Here is a 19,687-nt window from a genome sequence, read left to right on the forward strand (position 1 = left end):
CAGTGACGGTTGCGAATTACAAAATTTATTCAACTGCTCGTCCGTGCCAAGAACATTTGTCAAACAAAAATAGTACATAAATAGAGGTACATTTTCTGTGAACATTTTGTAATTTATTTGGGGGGAAAAAAACAAAACAATCATCAAGATCGCGGCATCCCGCTTCTTGCCTGAGCAACTTTGGAGTTTGTCTTGCGCTGCAAAGCAGTACAGATGAAGTCGCCTGCCTCCAGGACTTTGGCCAGGTTTACCCCCTTTAAAAAAAGATAATTAAACATTAACTTTCAAATTCAATATTGGGGATAATAATCCATCATTTATTTAACGGATTGATGACAATTGTGTGGCTCGTGTGGAATGAATTATTGGTGGAGTGCACAGCTCAACCCAGCCGAGATACTGATCACTCATTCACTCGCAACTTGTTTGTTGTCGAAACGAGTCGTTCCCAACTGTAACGCAGCAAAATGGCGCACTGTCAGAGCTCTTCAGGTACGCCAAGGGAAATGATCCAGTTTAACTTAATGAGCCCCAATATGATTATTTATTCATGAATTCCCGATAAACAATGTGTCTTTGTTCATCTATCTTTGCCATTGCTATTTAATGAGAGGCACAACAATTTAACACTCTTCCACTCGATGGTAGAAGGTACAATTTACCTGTTCATCCACCTGTAGCCATTCCTACAAAAGAATCATAGCTTGGTGATCGACTGACCAGGCCCAGATGTCACACAGAGACAGCCAATTTGTGAGCACAATTAGACGAGCCAATTATTTCAGTTCATGTAGCCTACTTTTTGTGACATTATTTGGGACATTATTCAAATGTATAATACAGTTCCATCAAAGTATAACATGACACTTGAATGCTGGTTTTACGGTATACGTTGACACAATATGTCAGTTGAAAGATATCACACACATGATTAGGAATTAGGCAAGTGAAACGTCAATCGAATCGTATATATGAAATATTTCCACAACAAATGAAAAAGGGTCAAAAATATTGTTTCAAATATCTCTCTGCAGTGGAAATGGCCACAACGAAAACATGACTGGCAGTCGACAAGCGCCGCATCCCACCTGTAGTGAAAAAGTTCCACCAGCAGGGGTAGAGATTGTTAAATAAATACTTCATGGGTCAGGGCACCCAATACTGTGGGCGCATGAACTTGTGCAAAACCACTGATGTTATAAAATAAACACTGACAGAAAAGTATGTTTGCAGAGCTATATGTTTACGTAAATGGACTCTGGGAGATTGTATGAGTCGGGCCACTGTGCTGGAAATGCGGACACATAAATTACAGCAGGTCTGTTGGAGTGTGCGCACTCACAGTGTGGATGCCCATGCCATGGAGCATGTAGAGAACATCCTCTGTTGACACATTGCCAGATGAACCCTGAGCGTACGGGCAACCACCCAGGCCGGCCACTGCCGAGTCCACCACACACACTCCCATCTGCAAGGGCAAAATACAGTACAATACAAGTCCCATTTCTCGGCTTTAATGTACAGTCCATTAATGTATTTACTGTACTGATTGCATATTTTCCACATCCAAGGTGCTACAAGTCATTTATGTTGCCAAGGCGTCAAGCTGTCAAGAACACAAAGGAGACACTGATGGGTTATCAAGGCGTCATGAGGCACGCAACTTCCATTTGTGAAGATTTGTTTGGAATTTTTCCAAAGAAAATAATGGAACGAAAGACAGCAACTGTCTTATAGAATCAACCACGAGTTAACTGCTGTTCATGGCATGTCAAAGTAGTATGCGCAGTAAGGAATATCACCTCACATGACGTTATGCATGGCAGCTATGGAAACATCATGCATCACATGGGACTTTAGTTCAGTGAGTAATGTGTTCTGCTTTTATCGGGGTGGCGGGGGAGGGGGCGGGTGGGTAGTGTCAGGTCAACATTGAGAGGTACCATGTGATGGCAAAGAAAAAAGGATAAGGGGCGGCCAGCATAACTGCAATGTAAAAGTGGTAGCGAACACACTTGTGCGACACAAAAAGAATAGAAAAAAAATGAAGAGATAGTCATAAATGAAAGGCTTGACCCTTGGTCACGGTACACCCACTTAACAGTAATTCAAAGGCTAGCAAGCCACCGTAACAAATGTAAATGAGCCTATCGACTAGTATTGAGTCATTCTTTTGGTTCCTGATCCTGTTTGACTTACAGTGTGTTAGGCTCAGGTAAATGGTCCATTTCACTTGTTATCTTCCTCCGAAGGCTTTGATCGCTTCATAGCTTGTCTTTTCTGTTGCTCGGATTCATAGCGCAGAGCATTCTTTTGATGATGAAATGGAAAGCACGCTTTAGTCTAATCAGTTTGGTATTTCCTAAAGCTAAATATGCGGTGATGATGAACTCTCAGTCAATCCATCTATCGAACAGTCATAATCAAGCAATCATTTTTTTCCCAAAAATGTTTACGTTTTATTTATTTATTTATTTTTGCTTTAGTGCTAGTTTTAGTTGTTTGTTAAATATATGGAGTATTTGTCAAATGAAAGATTTGTGATTGAATGATCAACAATGCAGACGTGGAACTTTGCTTATGTATGTAACTGCTTCCGCCATCCGCCACAGAAGCGTATCACTAGTTTTGCCAGTGACGGTTGCGAATTACAAAATTTATTCAACTGCTCGTCCGTGCCAAGAACATTTGTCAAACAAAAATAGTACATAAATAGAGGTACATTTTCTGTGAACATTTTGTACACACCTCAAACTGTATATAAAAAGGACCATTGTTCCTTAAGTTCCCACTGTAAATACATTTTAGATGTCATTTCAATAAATTTTTGTTCATCAAGATTTTTATTTTTACTTTATTTATTTATTAACCTTAATAACCTTGGTCTGGAGCCCTGACTTTTCATACAAAAAAATGCAACTCACACACTCACACACACACACACACACACACACACACACACACACACACACACACAAATACAAATTATAAATAATGATACAAAAATCTAAGGCTGGGTACAGAGCATAAAGAACACCGGCACGAAGCCCCCAGCGTCATGGCCTATCTGTAGCCACCTATGATGACTGACGACCTAATGAGGCAGGACCGTGGCCACAGCCCATCCCAGCAGAGGCTTCCCTCGGAGACAACAATGAAGACATGCAAAATGATATTTGAAAATATAAAATCAATGAGAAATTAAATGATTGAAAATATAAAGTAGAGATCTTAATAATCTATCATAATAAAACAATAATAAGTACCAGTAAATAAACAATTAAGTATTAGTTACAAGCATAATTTAAAAGGTGGGTCTTGAGCCGGTTCAAAGCAAGAACTATGCAGCCCTGAGGTGCGCCGGCAATGCTGTTTCAAAACTGTAACGATGCATTTTTGTGAGTATGTGTTTCCTTAGGAATGAGTGAAAAGCCAGAGGACCTCTGTGAACACAAGGGTTCACAGCTCTGAGAGATTAGAAAGGCCCAAGAACATAAAGAAACTTCAAAACCAGTGAAAGAACCTTAAAATCGATCCTGAATCACATGGGGAGCCACGACACTAAGTTTAAAATGGGCATATCTTGTGGCGCAACTCCAAATGCAACTTTTTTTTAAATCATTGTTTCAGTAGCCATTTGCTGTCCTCCAGTCAGCACGAGTCACTCACTTTCGACCATCCGAAACCGGACGTTCTGAATTGGCCTGTTATCACAAGACTTCGGCTGTGGAATAAATGATTTAAAATTATTTCGAACCAATGGGCAAAATGACATTTTAACAAACTGGATGTGGACCGGTGTCACCGAACAGAGCCTGGTTGTCTCCACAGCAGACATACTCACAACTGTCATCCCTGTCTCTACTCAGGTAAAATTCCTGAACAAAGATCCTTCTTCAGTTGGATAGTTTGCCACGACATGCAGCTCCCTGCCAAGGCTGCGGTGGTGCTTTGCAACTGTTTAGGAGGACTGCAGCATCGAAAATGAGCATGCACAGAAAGTCCCTCAGTACGGCTTAGTCATCCTCTTTGTCTGCGTCTGGCAGCGGTGCCATATAGTAATAGCCTTGTGCAAATTCTCGGTATGGAGCGCGACATTTCATATGGTTCTGATTCCGCTGGTTACTCATGTTTTCACAGCACTACTCTGTCCTGTCCGTGCTACATCTAGGAGACATTTTTGCCTTGGTTAAGAGGGTGTCCACTTACTCTGTTCCAACAACACAGGAGTTATAATATTACTACACAAATGTGCCGGTGTTGCAAACTATAATCATTACTGTCATGCGTTATTTCCCTGATCCCTTCAGGATAAATGTGCCCAATTTAGAATCGTCGTAGCACATGCACATTAACACGTATACGTTGTATAGTGTTGGAGGGAGTAGACTGTACTGAATGTACACACACGAGCCAGGCACACTTGCACAACTGAATGAGATCCGGTGAAAGAGATGTATCAGAAAATGTTGCCTCCATGCATATGATTGTCAAAACGATGCCGAAATTGTGAAGTAGTGCACACTCATCCATTCTATACAGCGTGCATCATGTCCCCACACCACAGCTCTGTGTAATAGCTTGGCCCTTTCATGTAGCAAAGTAAGGCCATCTTGCCAGGTGAAGTGCAGTTCTGCACCACCACAAACTATCCAATCACAATCAAAAGCATATTGTTAATACTGTCAGTGCTAATCCTCTTCGCTTTTCCTCTTCAGGGCCATGAGTAAATGGAAACTATGGTCGGTGACTTCGGACATCTGGTCCCCAGTGAATCACAAAGTACTCACAGTATAGCAAACCACCATTCACACTCACACCAAAGGAAATTTTACAGTTGAATGTGGAGAAAACACAAGGGGAAAACTCAAAAGACAGTTCTAATGGAGATTGGAGTAACTATCTCATCAAGTGAAACATAGAGACATGCTAACTATCATCATCCACTGTGCTTCCAAAGTAAAACGTGTCATCAGTTTTTTCTTTTGTTGACTTAATCGCTGCTGCAAATCATCATTATTGTTCTGTTTTTGTTTTATTATCAGCAACCACTCCAAATGTCTGGCCTCCATATGACATTTAATGATGTGTTTTGGAAGGCTAGCAACAAACAACTTTATTACCATAACACGAGGACCCCAAATCTAATGTTGACTCTGCATGAAGAATGAATCTGGCTTGATGTGTTAATGAAAAACTTCGAATGCCCCATTTTCAATAAAAAAAAATGATGACGCACCAAATATTTTCAGGATATTTTCCACATGTCCTGGGTATTATCGTGAGAATATGAAAGATGTTTTCCAGCTTCCGCAGCAGAGCCAGATGTCAGGGGGATCCCACAGGGAGACAAAATTAACACACTGATACTCTCAGTGGCACTGGGTCATGAAGGACTTTAACCCCGCGGAGAAGGATCAAGCAAGCAAAATTAAAAGACAAGAACGTACTTCTTTCAGGGGCTGTCTAAACTCGCCGTAATTGCTGTTTGTGTTGGCAAGGCAAGAGGTAGAGGTGGGGTGGAAGGTGGCGGGATGGGGGGGGTCTCAACTTTGGTGTGTTCAGTGCATGACATTTCCAGACCTTGGTTAAAGCCAGAGCAGGATATTGTACTCGGCAGATTTTTTGTGTTGTATAAACACAGAGTTGTAATCTACCATGCCAATCCTCTCACTTGCAGCTGCAGAGCACGCAGGGCTGGGGGTCTTCGGCGTACGGTTTCCGAGAGGAACAAAACAGACCCTTCAGCGGTGTGCCTTGTTCATTTGGAGGCTAATCGTGCGAGAACCGGTGGTCAGCAATTCGGGCTTGCCAGTACTCGGTAAGATTCATTGTGCCCAGAAACCAGATGTGCACTCGGCATTAGAAAGCCATATTGACCGAGCTGTGGCTGTATGAAAACAATACATTCCTGTGTAAAGACACAGTGTATTCTGAAACAGGCATGATTTTCGGATTCGCTTGTTGATATTCTACACTCGCACTTGACGAGGCTCAAGACGGACAAGCTCCCATTTTGGTTTTACACGTGCGTCAGAGAGACAGGAAGAGAGAGAGAGAGAGAGAGAGAGAGAGAGAGAGAGAGAGAGAGAGAGAGAGAGAGAGAGAGAGAGAGAGAGAGCATATTCATGGCATGATATGAAGCAGTGATGCTTTACCCACAGCTACATAAACCGGCAAGCTGAAAGAGGCTGTCACGTAGCTGCGGCCGACGCATATATCAACTTTTTTCCTGGAAAACATAAATAAGCTTACAGTCACCAAGCAAAGCCCAGACACTGGCAGAACAAAACAAACTTTTACAAGACTAAATAAATTATATTTCCACCTTGTGATTTATTTAAAAATGAAAAATTATGAACTGTGTCATCAGTTTTCTTTGACACGGCTTCCTGAGTTTCACGAGTAAGCACACCTCAGTCACACTAAAATCAATTCCTGGAACACGTTCTCGCTAGGAAATACAATAAAATGAGATGGCACGTCACGCTTCATTCCATGATGCTGTTGGCTTAAAGGAAAATGGGGAATAATGTACAATGAATGAAGGTCTTTTGGGAGGTATATAGAGTGAAAGGTTTGAAGTAAACTTATGGCACTCCGAACTGTGACACAAGAATAAAGACAAGTTAACCATTTCATAATCAAACCAAACTACTCACACAGTGTTAGACATATCATTGGCTCTCCGATGAACTGCTCCTCCATTTACACATCTCGGTGATTGCCAACGAATACGAACGAAATACTGTCAAAATCTTCATTGATCAGTGCGAACGTCGCTTGCGCAAAGACCTTTTGGCTGTCATTTCCTTATAATTAGTTCAGCATGCTTAGATAAGAAAGCAAAATTAAAGAGACAGCACATTTCAGTATTCACTGCACACTGTAAATCTTTTTTTTTTCTTGTTGAAGAAAATGAAATCATTTTTGGACTTCTTTCATCCGATCATTCCCAAATGCAACCGGCATTAGATTTGTGATCAGATGATCAAGGATGCGGAGGTGAAAAATCTGCCCACATATGCACATATGCAATGGCTTTACGCCTCATGCCGCTGAAGGATACAACTAGTTTTCAATTTATTGCAACGCCTTATGCACGTGGCCAGTGGTTTACGCAGCATGAGAATATACAAGATAGACGCATCCGCTCGTCCATGCCAAGACCGTTCTTATGTCGAAAATAATACATTGAGAGGTAATTCTTCTACAATCAAAGGTTTTGGTGCATAACCTGAATTGTTTGCAAAAAAGGGCTGTTCCTAACTTGAGGTTCCATTGTACGTTCTCAGTTCTTACAATCAGTCTGTTGATGGGCTGAATTTCATTTTTGGGTTAGATATATATGAAGAAGAACATATCCGCATGTCTTTAAGTTAGAAACTCACTCTGGTTAAAGAAGACATTTGCACTATAAAGAGTCACTGTCGTCTTGTGCTCAGATTGTAGTAATGTGATTTTTTAAAAATTTGAACCATGGGATAAGTGGTTTGGATAATGGATGGATGGACATGTTGATATGTTGACAATGTTTCGTATGGATGGTAAAAATGTTAATTATAACCATGTTAGTTTAAAGCCTTATTAAGGTTCGCATTACACAGATACTGCCCATTAAGAATTACTCATTTTGTTTGCCATGGCTGTGAAATCAAAGTACCTAAGTTGTCATTGTGTGAACTGCCAGGAGTGCGGCAGGAACAAAGCTGCACCGCCCCCTGCAACCCCTTGGTACTTTGGGGGGAAAAAAAGGTACAAAGGCTAAGGAATGTTTTTATCAGGAACAAAAGAGATGACTCAGGGCTGACAGCACTGGGGGAAGTCATTTCTTTCCCGGTTGGTGGTGTGGACCTCTGACACACACTAATGAAAAGGTATATGATAAAATCTTTCATTTCCATCTTATTTATAGGTGAGCAAATGGTTGACTACTAAATAGACCCAGCTGCTATTATCTTCATTGAACACGGCGATGCTGAGATAAATCGTTTTAAATATAATCCAAGAAGGTTACCTCCCTCTGTTATTTTTTTTTTTCAACCACACTATCCAAGTTGAAAAGTACAAGTTAAAGTGTGGCTACTTTGATGAAAAACCTAAAAGAGCCAATCATATTTAATGAGTGGCATCTTATTTTAAAACTACATTATGATAGTGAGGAAATGCTATGGGAATTTGTGCGCGTTTGTATGAAACGGCAATAAATCCCTACTTGCTATGCATTACTTAAAATGAATGGTTTACTGCCCAGTGAAATAAGTTGACGGCAAAGCTTGTTCCTGCAGCTGCACCACCGTTCGTCACATGCGCGGCAGAGAACGGATGAAAGGATCATTTTCCAGCTGCATTTAAATGCAGCATTGTCAGGAGAGCCATAGATGAGTTAGGATCCCCCCACCCCCAAAATCCCTCAGGGCTCTTCTATCCTCCGAGCTCTCAGTTGTCTTGTACAACAGACAGTGAATAGGTGAGCCTTTGTGACCCACCACATCTGCCGACCCCCCGCCTCTCCTTCACTGAGCGGCGTTCGGTGTGATGACAATGTGACCCAAAGAACTTATACGGCCATGCCTGCATTACCTGTGGATTGATATCAATTTGAAGGCTGTTTAAAATACTGCCAGACACTTAAACAGCCTCCTGTTAGCCATCGGGCTATGCGGCATTTGACTACCACCGTGCATGGTCGTTTTATTCTCCTGTGGAAGTCTTTGTACGTTCATTGTAGTTTCAGGATTGTATTTAAGCGGGGACATTTAGATCGCATTACTTAATTCCCCTGTTGGCTGTTGACGGACAATTCCTGGCTTTCTGTGAGCTATTGTAACCCATGCACAGATTTTGTGCCTCCTGCGTAGTTGCCTAAACAGAGGATGCATTCATGTCATAAACAGCGACAATGTCATGGATCTACAGGGAGTTATATTGCATACGATATTGTCTCGAATAGTGGTCCCCACTCGGGTTGACATAGCGGCTAAATTAGCCGCCAAGTACGTCGTCCACTTGTACAAATAAACGCCTCACCACAAATAGACACCTCCTTTTATACCCTGAAGAAAAAAAAAGAAATTACAGGTGGTACCACGAGGTAGCTGTAATTACATTGACTATAGCAATGTTTCCATGAGGCGGTGGAGTTTGGTTAACGCCGCAGATAGCAGAATGAGCTCCGTGAATAGTGAACAAAAAATAAATAGTAACACAAACGACTTTGTGGCACTGTTACCGACTGCACATAGCTGAGGTTTTTATCCTGTTCTGTAAAATACCAATATAGCATAGGAAGCAGGACGTGCTGATTAAAAATACAAAACAAAAAAAATAACGCTTTGTTCTTTAATAAAATGACCCATGTGTGAATGTGAAAGTGTCATAAAAAGACATGATTTGAGCTAATATTTATGAAACACGAAGATCCACTTTGTCCTATGATTATTAGAAACAACAGTGATAATTCAACTTAAAAACATCTGGAATGAATCTAACAATGAGTGATGTTTTGTTTGATATTTTTAACAATCAGCACAATCAACGGTTGAATCTATCACCATTGTGATCGCTGCTGCATCATTTTATGTGATCACTTTTTAAGTTTTCCCAGAACAACCCCAGCAAGTATTTCAGAATCAATTTTAAAAAAATGTCTTTGAGTATGAACGTACAATATGTGACTCTGAATGTTGTGAGTTTTCACCTGAAGTGCGGTGAGGATGTTTGGCAAGGCTTGGCCGTATGTGTCATGGCAGTGAACTGCAAGAACACTGGCCGGAACCTCCTTCATGACACACTGCAGCATTTTACGCATGGAACCTGGAGTGCCCACGCCAATGGTGTCCCCCAGGGAGACCTCGTAGCATCCCATCTCATACAATCTCTTGGCTACCTGAGAAGAGGAGGAATAAGATGAAGGGGAGAAAATTAGGATACAGAAAATGGATCCACGAAATCTACAGTATATAGTCGACCAGATTAACCTCGGCAACTTTGGATGGATCAATCTGTCCTTCGTACGGGCATCCAAGGGCACAGGAAACGTACCTGTAACAGTACCTCTTCAATTAAATTATTCACACAAAAACCTTATTTAAGCTATTTGACGTCTTAATTTCTGCTGTTGAAATGGTGTGGGATAAATGTTGTGCATTGTAGGTCCCCCCCCAACAATTTGTCCTGTTACCTAATTCATGTATCACATTTTAGTGGAGGTTACTTCGTTAATTCCTGCTCAGGACTTACGTAACATTTCAATTCTAACAATGGGAATTTGGTGAGAAAAAGTCTTGAGAGGAAGTGTTTGGTTTTGAAAAAGAAATATTTCTTGTAAACTACACATTGTTCTGTATTATATTAAAAAAAAAAACATGAGCGTCGCTGTGCAACTTCCTTTGCAGATGTAGCTGCGCATGCATTTTGGGTCACCATTTGCTTGTGTGAATAGTCAATCAACACTCCTACTGCAAACATCAACCCAGTCCATTACAACATTTTTGTTGGGTCATGATTTTATATTTGCTATCTTAAAAAGATTTATCCTGTGAACCTGCCTTCAAGTTAAAGCAAAAAAAAAAAAAAAAAAAGCCTTTTTTTCCTGGGTCACCCATGAGTGACAAATAGAAAGCGTACAAACCCACGGACTGGAATCATTTTTGCTTTGGCACCCTTGACAACCTCGTCAAACCTCCGCATGCTTTCATCAATAGAGCAATTTATGTTTTTCAAGCTGAAGGTCTCAGACGCGGAGCCAAACACTGCCACTTCAGTAACGCCGGCTGCAACCTAGAGCGAGAGACAAAAATGCCTTGTAAAAGGCTTTTGAAGCCTGTGTTACACATCATCGATAACAAGCATGGCGAACGAAAATTCATGAAGTTGGTGACCACTTTTGACCACAATTCTTCAAGCATTCATGTGACTCACAGCGTCCTGAAAGCCTTGCATGTTTGGTGTTAATACCGGGTACTGAACATGAGGTGCTCTCTTGATTCCTGTGAGAACCTCAGTGTGGTCGGCCATCTGAACAAAAAGAGGAAAACGCAAAGGTATAAAAATAAACCTTTCATGTCAACAGAGCTCCTTTCTGAAAAGAAATTATTCTCAGTCAAGCTTTTCACATCCCTGCACAGACCATTAAGGCCAGAGTTGCTTGATGTCATATTTCCTTAAAATGAACAAAACATGTTTGAGTGTCCTTCTTAAAATAAAAATGCAATTTATGACGGGAAATGTAGTCCTTCTGAATCTAAAAGGATATCTCAGGAAAAACATCTGCGGCTCCAGCCGGGATGCAGGTAGGCCACGCAAGCCAAGACACACAAGGAAGAGAGCTTTACAAATTGCCTCGGTACGCTTTCGCTGCGCATCAAGCGGACTTATTACCTGCGGTACCCACTTTGAGGAGACGAAACTGGTGGCTTCGATCACACGCAGGCCTGATCCCGACAGCATGTCTATCAGCTGGATTTTAACTCCTGTCGGAAGAATTTCCTGGGGGGAGAGTAAAACCCCAAAACTACTCCTTCTGGATTTGATTCCATTCACGCTGGGAAGTACAACATAACACACGTTCAAAAGAACCCTGCAGACACGAGACATCGCCCGTCTCTTTTAAGTAGATGCTGTGGTAGAATCTGTCAAAGTGTTGGCATGCAACAAGGATCGATTCAATGGTCACATCCTAAGCAGAGAAAACGAAGCCAGAAACCATGTCCTTTCTCTTCTTGAATTTCAAAAGAAAATGTAAAACATATGCTATGTTAATCGCGGCGCAGAACCCATATGTTGTGCGTTTTATGTAAGAGAGACAAAAAAAGGTTTATTGTTTCAAAGAATCATTAAGGACAACACAGACACATAAATTGTGCATATGGAATAGAGGTAGCGGTGCATACCTTTTCATTTTGGAGTCCATCTCTGGGCCCAACTTCAACTATTTTCACACTCTCTGGATACTCAGAAGCAGTCTAAAGAAGAATCAAGAAAAGAGACAAATATAACCCAAGCATTTGTTTTCTCAATAACTCCTCAATGCCAGAAGACACCCAACGGTTGTAACTATAATCATGTCAAGCATGGGAACCAAAGCCATGTTTCATGGAGAAAACACTCAGAAAGATAGGTCAGATACGGTTCCCCACACGAACCGCAGGGGAAATTCAGAGGATCATGGGATTTCTGTGTTTGGAACCAAAAACTGCAATCATCTTCATCGTGAAGGCATAAATGAACACTTCAACAAACCATCTAATGTACAGTTTGTGTCAGCCTCTTGCAACTGCTTTTTTTTTTAACTGGCCACATTTATTTCCTGTAAATCTCCCGTGGCAAGAGCCTTCACACAAGAGTCTTAGCGTAAGGCTAGGACTATGATTTCGTATTTTGTTAGCAACTAAATACATCTTCACAGTTGCTGTCAGAAGAGAAGCTGAAAAACACCTTACCCATTCACAGTTTGAAGGCCACATTCATGTCGTGCTTGGTGTATAAACAAATACTTGGCTTGATAGCTTAATGAAAAAAAAAAAGAATAAATATGGGGTACAACATCATTTTACGGTCTCGCTCTCAATGCCTTTAAAATGTATGTTTCACTTTATATGCTAACAGGTTTGTCAAAAACTCCTACAAATGTAATGTTTCTTTGTCAGGATCAATTGTCATATTTTTTAAATGTCAACTCTAAATTGTGGTTATTAATTTTCAGCTCTCCCATAGGCTGCTGATGCTGACATTTTGCTACACTTTATCACTAACCATCGAGCGGGTTGGAACGAGGTAGCGGGTTATCTGGTGGTTTCTTGGCTTCTAACCACCCAGTGCCCCTTTTCTCGAAAGAAAATGAACGGGAACTCAGAAATACACAAATAATACAAGCTAATACAATTCGAACACAGCAGGACTGTTTCTAAAGTGGCGGGCAGCAAGGGAGATGAGATGCAAAAGAAGGACACCCACCTCTGCCTCCTCCAGCAGCCAACGTCTCAGCCACGGATAGTCCTGGATGAGTTGGTCATAGCTCAGGCAGTGTTTCACCGACGTGGGTAGGTTTCCCATTCGAAGGCCTGCTGCTTGTGCTTCCTCACTTCCCAAGACTAAACGGCCCTACCCCCTGTTGTTCGAAAGCTAATAAAGCTAATGGAAGGATCAAGATTAATATTCCCGGATGATGCAAGGCCTTACTAACCAAAATGGAATTAGAGGACCGCCGCTGACTGGGGAGGATGATTCAGCAGTTGCCATGGCAGCCACCGCCCAGCTGGGAAGGGATCAAAACAGAGATGTGCGGGGAGGTGGGAGCAGTCTTTTTTTTTTTCCTTTTTTTTTTTTTTTTTTTTAATGAAGAAAAAAATAGACCAAAAGAGGGTGCTGCACATTGGACTATGACTTGCAACAATGTTCAGATTGCCAAATGTGAATTCTGGACATGCCTACTAACAAATCTGAATAATTCATCCGAATTCTGATTTGTTTTCGTAAAATTGAGTATTGTACTTGGCTGCATCTGGCAGCAATGACTTTTTGGCCTGAGGATCAACAACACGACATCAGCGAAGGCTCATATCCACACATACCTATGCTATGATACAGCCCATTATGGCAAAATGAATCTGCTCAGCACCACACTGGCATATACGGGATCGGGGCGGTACAAAATAAAAAGCTCAAGGAGCAGACAGGACTGGGATTTGTCCAGTAGAACAAAAAAAAAAAACAAAAAAACCCTACGACAGATGCGCAGCCATTTTTATTATAGCTGACCTTCAAAATGGAAGTGGAACAGGAGTGGAAGTCTGTCTGAATGGGAGCAGAACAGGAGTGGGAGTTATTTTCACTGGGAGCAGGATAGGAGAGGATATATTCTTCTTTTTAAACAGTGCCAGAGCCTTTTCTGCTGTGGGAGTGGGATGGGACAGAAGTGACATCCACTCCAGGGTGTCTGAGCACATAGTGGAACACATACATACAACTTCAAACAACTTTTTATTCACTGCGAATGTATTTGGGCTTTGCAAAATGTTTATGAACTCGGAAACGATAAATCCACAATCCCTTCAATTTTGACACAATCACTCCTTACTCGTTGAGTTAGTAATAAAGTAATATTAACGTCATCGTCAACTCTTTCTTCCTTTGACAGAAACATGATTAAGCTACGGGGGGGAATTAACTGTTGAATTAAATGAAGAATATCCAATTATCCTATGTGTCCAAATTTTACGGACACCCTGTACAAAAAGCCATTTCCAAGTGCTTTATTACCTGTCTTGGTATTGATTGCATTCGTGGTAATGGAAACGTTTAATTCATGTGTTTTACCAGAACAGTTGATTTACCTTGGAGATGAAATAAGATTCGGCGAACATTTGCCCCAATGTTTCTGGTGAAAATGTAACATTTCGCGGAAACAAGCTACTTTGATTAATCCCCCGTGACCTGAACAGTTGAGCGGTTTCCATTGCCAGACGTGCCACCACTGCCAATGTCAACTGCATGGTGTAATAAAATCCCTTGTTAAACCAGATCAACAGAGAAAGAGCCATTCTTCTCAAGCCAGATGTTAACAATAGAGAGGCTTAATGAAGTCCTTGCATTCAACCATTTCAGTGCACTCAAGGAGAGACCTCGAGCTCCCTCTCAGGGGACTGAGGCGACCATGATGTCTATCAGTGTCAACCCCCATCTACAAAAAGATTTACCCCATGATTTCCTCTCATCATGAAACGGAAATCTCCATTGCATTTCATTTCGTATCTCACTTTTTAAATGTTACAGGTGAAAGTTGCAGGTTTTAATCTTCAATTCAGCCTCAGCTGTCAGTGAATGACTTCTTTTTGGTGTTTCTGGATTCATTCCAATTGTATGTGTGCTAACATGAGCTAGCAAGGCATATATTCATATGATTTTTTTTGTATGTATCTGGCATCAAAATATTAATGTAGGTCACTGTACACTGTACATAGTGCATTGTTTTCTATTAGTCTCAATCAGCACTAAATTAACTCATTTTCTGCAGCGTATTTTCACAGGTCCCCTCTCATGTTAGCGACCAAAAATCAATCGGTTGAAATAATTTTATTAGGTTTCACAATATGTTTTATTTTTTTCCAGTAGCCGTACCTAACTTGAAGTCTGTTTTTAATATATAATATTCACATGTATGCAAAACAATGCTATGTCAAAGTACCGTATTTTTGGGACGATAAGTCACAATTTTTTTTCGTAGTTTGGCTGGTCCTAAGACGTATAATCAAGTGTGTCTGTTCGGACAGGCAGAGTGTACTCCCCTCCCATTAATTTGTGAACGCTGCCTATGTTATAAAGAAATCAGTATCTCGTGACTGAAGCATTTTCATCCGTACTACTTGACTCAGTGGGCTCCGTCACTCTGAATAAAACCAAAAGGCACATTTGAACAATACTCGAAGTTCCCCCACACTCGGTGCATTTTTCAGAACGCACCCACAATTAGAGAACGGGTATGTTGGGTATGAGACTGAGCGCTACTGTTCTTGCTGCCCCCCACCACCCTGAAAATGCAATTCATACTCTGGAGCGACTCATATGTTTTTTTTTTTTTCCTTCTTCATGAATTTTTTTGACTGGTGCGACTTATACAGTCTGAAAAATACCGTAAAACAACACATAATAACTATAGGTTAGTAGTTTTGGGTGTCCACTGTGACAAAATGTTGGCCCTTTGGGTACTTTAAAATACCGTATGGCCTTTTAACCACTGGTAATTGCATCAGTCACTGAACCCTGACTGGCCTTTTAACGTATCTTTTTTGAGGAAACTCAGCAGCTCCGGTTTATCTTGACAAATGCCAGCTGCAGCGAGTCACTTGAAACGAGTGGCCTTCTGGGGCTTTCAGGAATGAATGCAATCCACGTTTGTCAAAAACCTAAGTCAGCTTTATAAAAGAGGAAAGGTGGTAAAATCCTGTTAAAACAGGGGATTTATCTTTAATAAATGCATCCATTTTTCAGTTTCACAGTGACATTCAAAAAGATTCTACACTTTGGAAGGCTAAAAGGTTGACATAATTTGGCCTTTATACTGTACACCAAGAGAGTGAATTTGAAATAAAACAGATATAACTGAAGGGCAGACTGATCTTTAAAAGTAAAAGATGGAATTGAGAAACAAAGTCAATTATGCAGATTATCTCAAACTCCAAGCAAACAAAATTTGTGGCAGCCAATGACTGCTTTAAGAACCCATTCAATTGCCACATTCAAGTGAATTTTATTCCTTGAGGTGTGTTGGGTTGAGCATTAGTGGCAGTCCCACTCCCCACCAGTAGAGAGCACCAGCGTGGAAGGGACTGGGAGCAGACTACGAAGAAGCTGAGAGAGTGACCTTCGAAAAGGACAGAGGGAAGAATGAAGGAATGAAGGAAACAGTTTTTGCTACAGAGATATCTAGGCGAGTGCTGAATATAAAAACCTGAGTTACAATACTATTATTAAAAGTGACTCAACGGTTCATGGGCTCTTCTGATCAGTCACCAACTCAACAAGGTGCTTTCCAAAGCCTTGACTGCAGCCAGGAAAATGTATGTCTGATTGCCTTGAAATCAGACTACTTACTGGATCATTGAAGAATACTGCATTCCAATGGTTTGCCTTCAAAACATTTTGAGTGACACAATTGGCCAATAATTGTCCATACTAGTTAGCTTACATATCTTGACTTTCGCCGCATGCGCTAACTTTCAGACAAACTCCACAAAACTGAGTATGCCGGGATCCCACTGTAATTCCTAAATGCTGAATCCAGTATTTTGGTGACTTCTGTCACATCTTGATTGTTCAAATTCAAATCCATTTTGATTGTGTATCAAGACAAAAATGGTGCCATTGTTGAAAAACATCTTGGACTTAACTGCACTAGTTTGTGTTTTTGAACCGGAAAAAGTAACGTAAAATGGAGCCAGATGTTAAAAACAGTGCTTTTCAGTGGGCATGTTTCAGCGTGGCATAATGATAGTTTAAATCAGATGTGGCGTATCTACAACCAATGGGCCGGAGATGGCAAGATCCTTAAATTTTGCCCCCCACACCCTCATGCCTTTCTCAAAACAAATAAAACCGCAAAAGAACAACCCGTATTATAATCATTTGACACAAAAATGCTACATATTCGTTATTTTAAATAAATGCATTTTGACGATTTCAGAACTTTATTCAAACTGCAATGGCCCCTGATAAGAAAAGGGTTCCCATGCCTGATGGAATCAATGCAGAAATGCAGTGAAACAAAACAAAAATGAATAATTCTACATACTTCATCCATTCACGTTGCTTGTTTCGATATGAATTGGTTAAGGATAACAACTGGTGTCACCTTTCATTTATATATATATATATCAGAATTTAATTAACACCTCTGTGAAAGTGAGAAGAATCTTTGATATTCTTGTGTGACTTTACATGATCCCGCGGATAGTGGCTCATTTCAGAATGACAGAGGAGCGAGGCGGGAGGAGGTAGAAATATTTTGGACAAACGAGGCGACGCTCTTAGCTATCCTCATTTCAGACGTATACAAAAATATATATATATATATATATATATTCATGTTAAAAAAAGGAAATGGTTAAGAAAAAACCTAATACAACAATAACTAAAACATTTATTCTGAATAAGTTAACTTGAACCATACGTTCAAGAGTCTGTGCAAAGACAGTAAACATTCCTTGGGTATATGTTATAAAATTTCATTGAATTTCCATTATAAGCAGATAACCGCAGATGCTTTTCAAGCTAAAATGAAAAGCCTTGATTGTAGCATTCTTTCCGGAAGGCTGCTGCTGTCAGCCAACTTTCCACAGTTAACCTTGGAGACAGCATGTGTGTTACACATTATCTTCACACGGAGGATCCCCATGTTGCTTTTAGTGCCGAAAAGTCACTAACCTTTATGTGAGGTTTACGGTATGTTCACATTATATTGAATAGTATAATCATGTAAATTTGCATTTCGTATGCAAGTTGTCATCGTTGTGCTTACAGCTTGGTGTGCGGATAGTTTTGTGTTTTTTTTTTTTTTTCTCCATTTGGGACCTCATAGGTAATTTATCATTGCAACTGGATCATAAAAGACTTTTTATCGGTCCAATATGCAAGGAAACCAAGGGAGCCCCACTTGGCTTAAACCAGGGGTGAGAAATTCAGGATCGTTATCAGGCTTCGACTGAGCTTGCTGATGAAATGATCATTTGAATCAGGTATGTTGAAGGAGGGAAAAATTTACATGCAGGATAGTGGCCCTCAAGGACCGGAGTTGCCCAGCCCTGCTTTAAATGGCCAGTCGGTCAGGGAAGCCTTGTGCTGGAAAAATTCATGAAATTGTAAGGAACGTTTGGGGGAGCAAGATCGGATACTGTGAGAGGGAATGGTTGTGTGTCTTAATGTGCCATGAGCTTGCCAAGTGACCGTGTGTACTCCAGCTCACAACCCTAATGATGAAAAGAACGATAGAAAATGGATGCACAATATAAAAATACAAATAAGTACAATAAAAATGCATTCAAAAAAGCCATAATGCCCACCTCTCTTGGAATTGACACACACTGTCTTGGAAAACAGTCCAATTTACTTAATGTTACATATTTTCCTGATAACGTTACAATGCCATTTAAGATTAAGATTAAGATATCCTTTATTTGTCCCACAGTGGGGAAATTTATAGTCTACAGCAGCAAGATTGTGGGTAGAAAGAAGAAAGAAGAAAAACAAAGTGTTTGCATTCACAAAATAAATGTACACCGTTCAATTAAGTGCAATATAAATATAGATATAGATAAGGTGGCTGCTATACAGTTGTTTAATTTACCTGTGATCATTTGCAGAAGTTATAGATTATAAACCACTAAACCACCACTGAGCGCTTGCCTCTTTTCACGCCAAGAGCAGACTACTTTCTGTCACCAAAATATCAGCTGCGTCGGGGACGAGACTGCTTCATATGCTGAAACGCACGGATGGGTTTCGAGACAGCACCAAACATGCTACACGAGACTTGCGCTGGCAAGAAAATAAAGTTCCGCCTGTTTTCAACCCGAGCACACAGACCCCCCATCCGTTAGCGCCTTGATAGCGCACACGTCCCTAACACACACACTAAAAAAGCGCCCATGATGTTACCTTGAATTTCATGGAAACTGATAATTATGCTCTATCAAGGGAGGCTGAGGCAGACAACTTTGGATGACTTTGCAAATAAATAGTATATTTTTATTTTGTGGTTTTGGAATCACAGTGTTTGATAGTATAATATACATACAAAGTAAACGAGCGTGTGCACGTGTGCATGCGTGTGTGCATTTTGACAAGACAATTCAATTCTGTCGGTGGAGTTCCATTTTCTTTGTCGCTCATAACATTATCAAGTTCCTCATAACAGTTGTGCCTGAAAAGGTTACAGTTAAACCAAAAAGTATTCATAGACTAAATAAATTATTGGTTGAAGAGAGTAAAATGTCAGACAAAAAAAAAAATGAAAAAAACGGAAAAAGACTCCGAAGTTGTGTTATTTGGGGAAATAATTTTCATCTTTGTGTGTGTGTGTGTATATATATATATATATGTGTATATATATATATACACACACACACACACACACACACACACACACACACACACACACACACACCACAGAGGTGGAGTGTTAGACTCGGGC

At 40.6% G+C, this 19,687-nt stretch overlaps 2 protein-coding genes across 2 annotated transcripts in view; both read right to left on the reverse strand.

Annotated features, from left to right (window-relative positions):
* Nucleotides 1-143: 143 nt before the first annotated feature.
* On the reverse strand, nucleotides 144-13,297 carry LOC109516115 (3-hydroxymethyl-3-methylglutaryl-CoA lyase, cytoplasmic-like). The gene is made up of 9 exons (XM_019870327.1): nucleotides 12,958-13,297; nucleotides 11,895-11,966; nucleotides 11,383-11,490; nucleotides 10,924-11,019; nucleotides 10,634-10,782; nucleotides 9,981-10,044; nucleotides 9,701-9,889; nucleotides 1,343-1,468; nucleotides 144-254 (listed from the first exon to the last, which is right to left on the reverse strand). Exons 1-9 carry the CDS (start codon nucleotides 13,054-13,056, stop codon nucleotides 144-146), a joined length of 1,014 nt encoding a protein of 337 aa, XP_019725886.1. The 5' UTR covers nucleotides 13,057-13,297.
* Nucleotides 13,298-13,599: 302 nt separating this feature from the next.
* Nucleotides 13,600-19,687, reverse strand: part of bmp5 (bone morphogenetic protein 5) — a 24,496-nt gene continuing 18,408 nt past the window's right edge. Inside the window, exon 8 of the transcript XR_002168319.1 lies at nucleotides 13,600-13,610. The gene's annotated coding sequence lies outside the window, so the exon portion shown is untranslated. The remainder of the gene's footprint in view (nucleotides 13,611-19,687) is intronic.

Source organism: Hippocampus comes, unplaced genomic scaffold (assembly GCF_001891065.2).
Source record: "Hippocampus comes isolate QL1 unplaced genomic scaffold, H_comes_QL1_v1.1 scaffold76, whole genome shotgun sequence".
NCBI classification, from domain to species: Eukaryota; Metazoa; Chordata; class Actinopteri; order Syngnathiformes; family Syngnathidae; genus Hippocampus; species Hippocampus comes.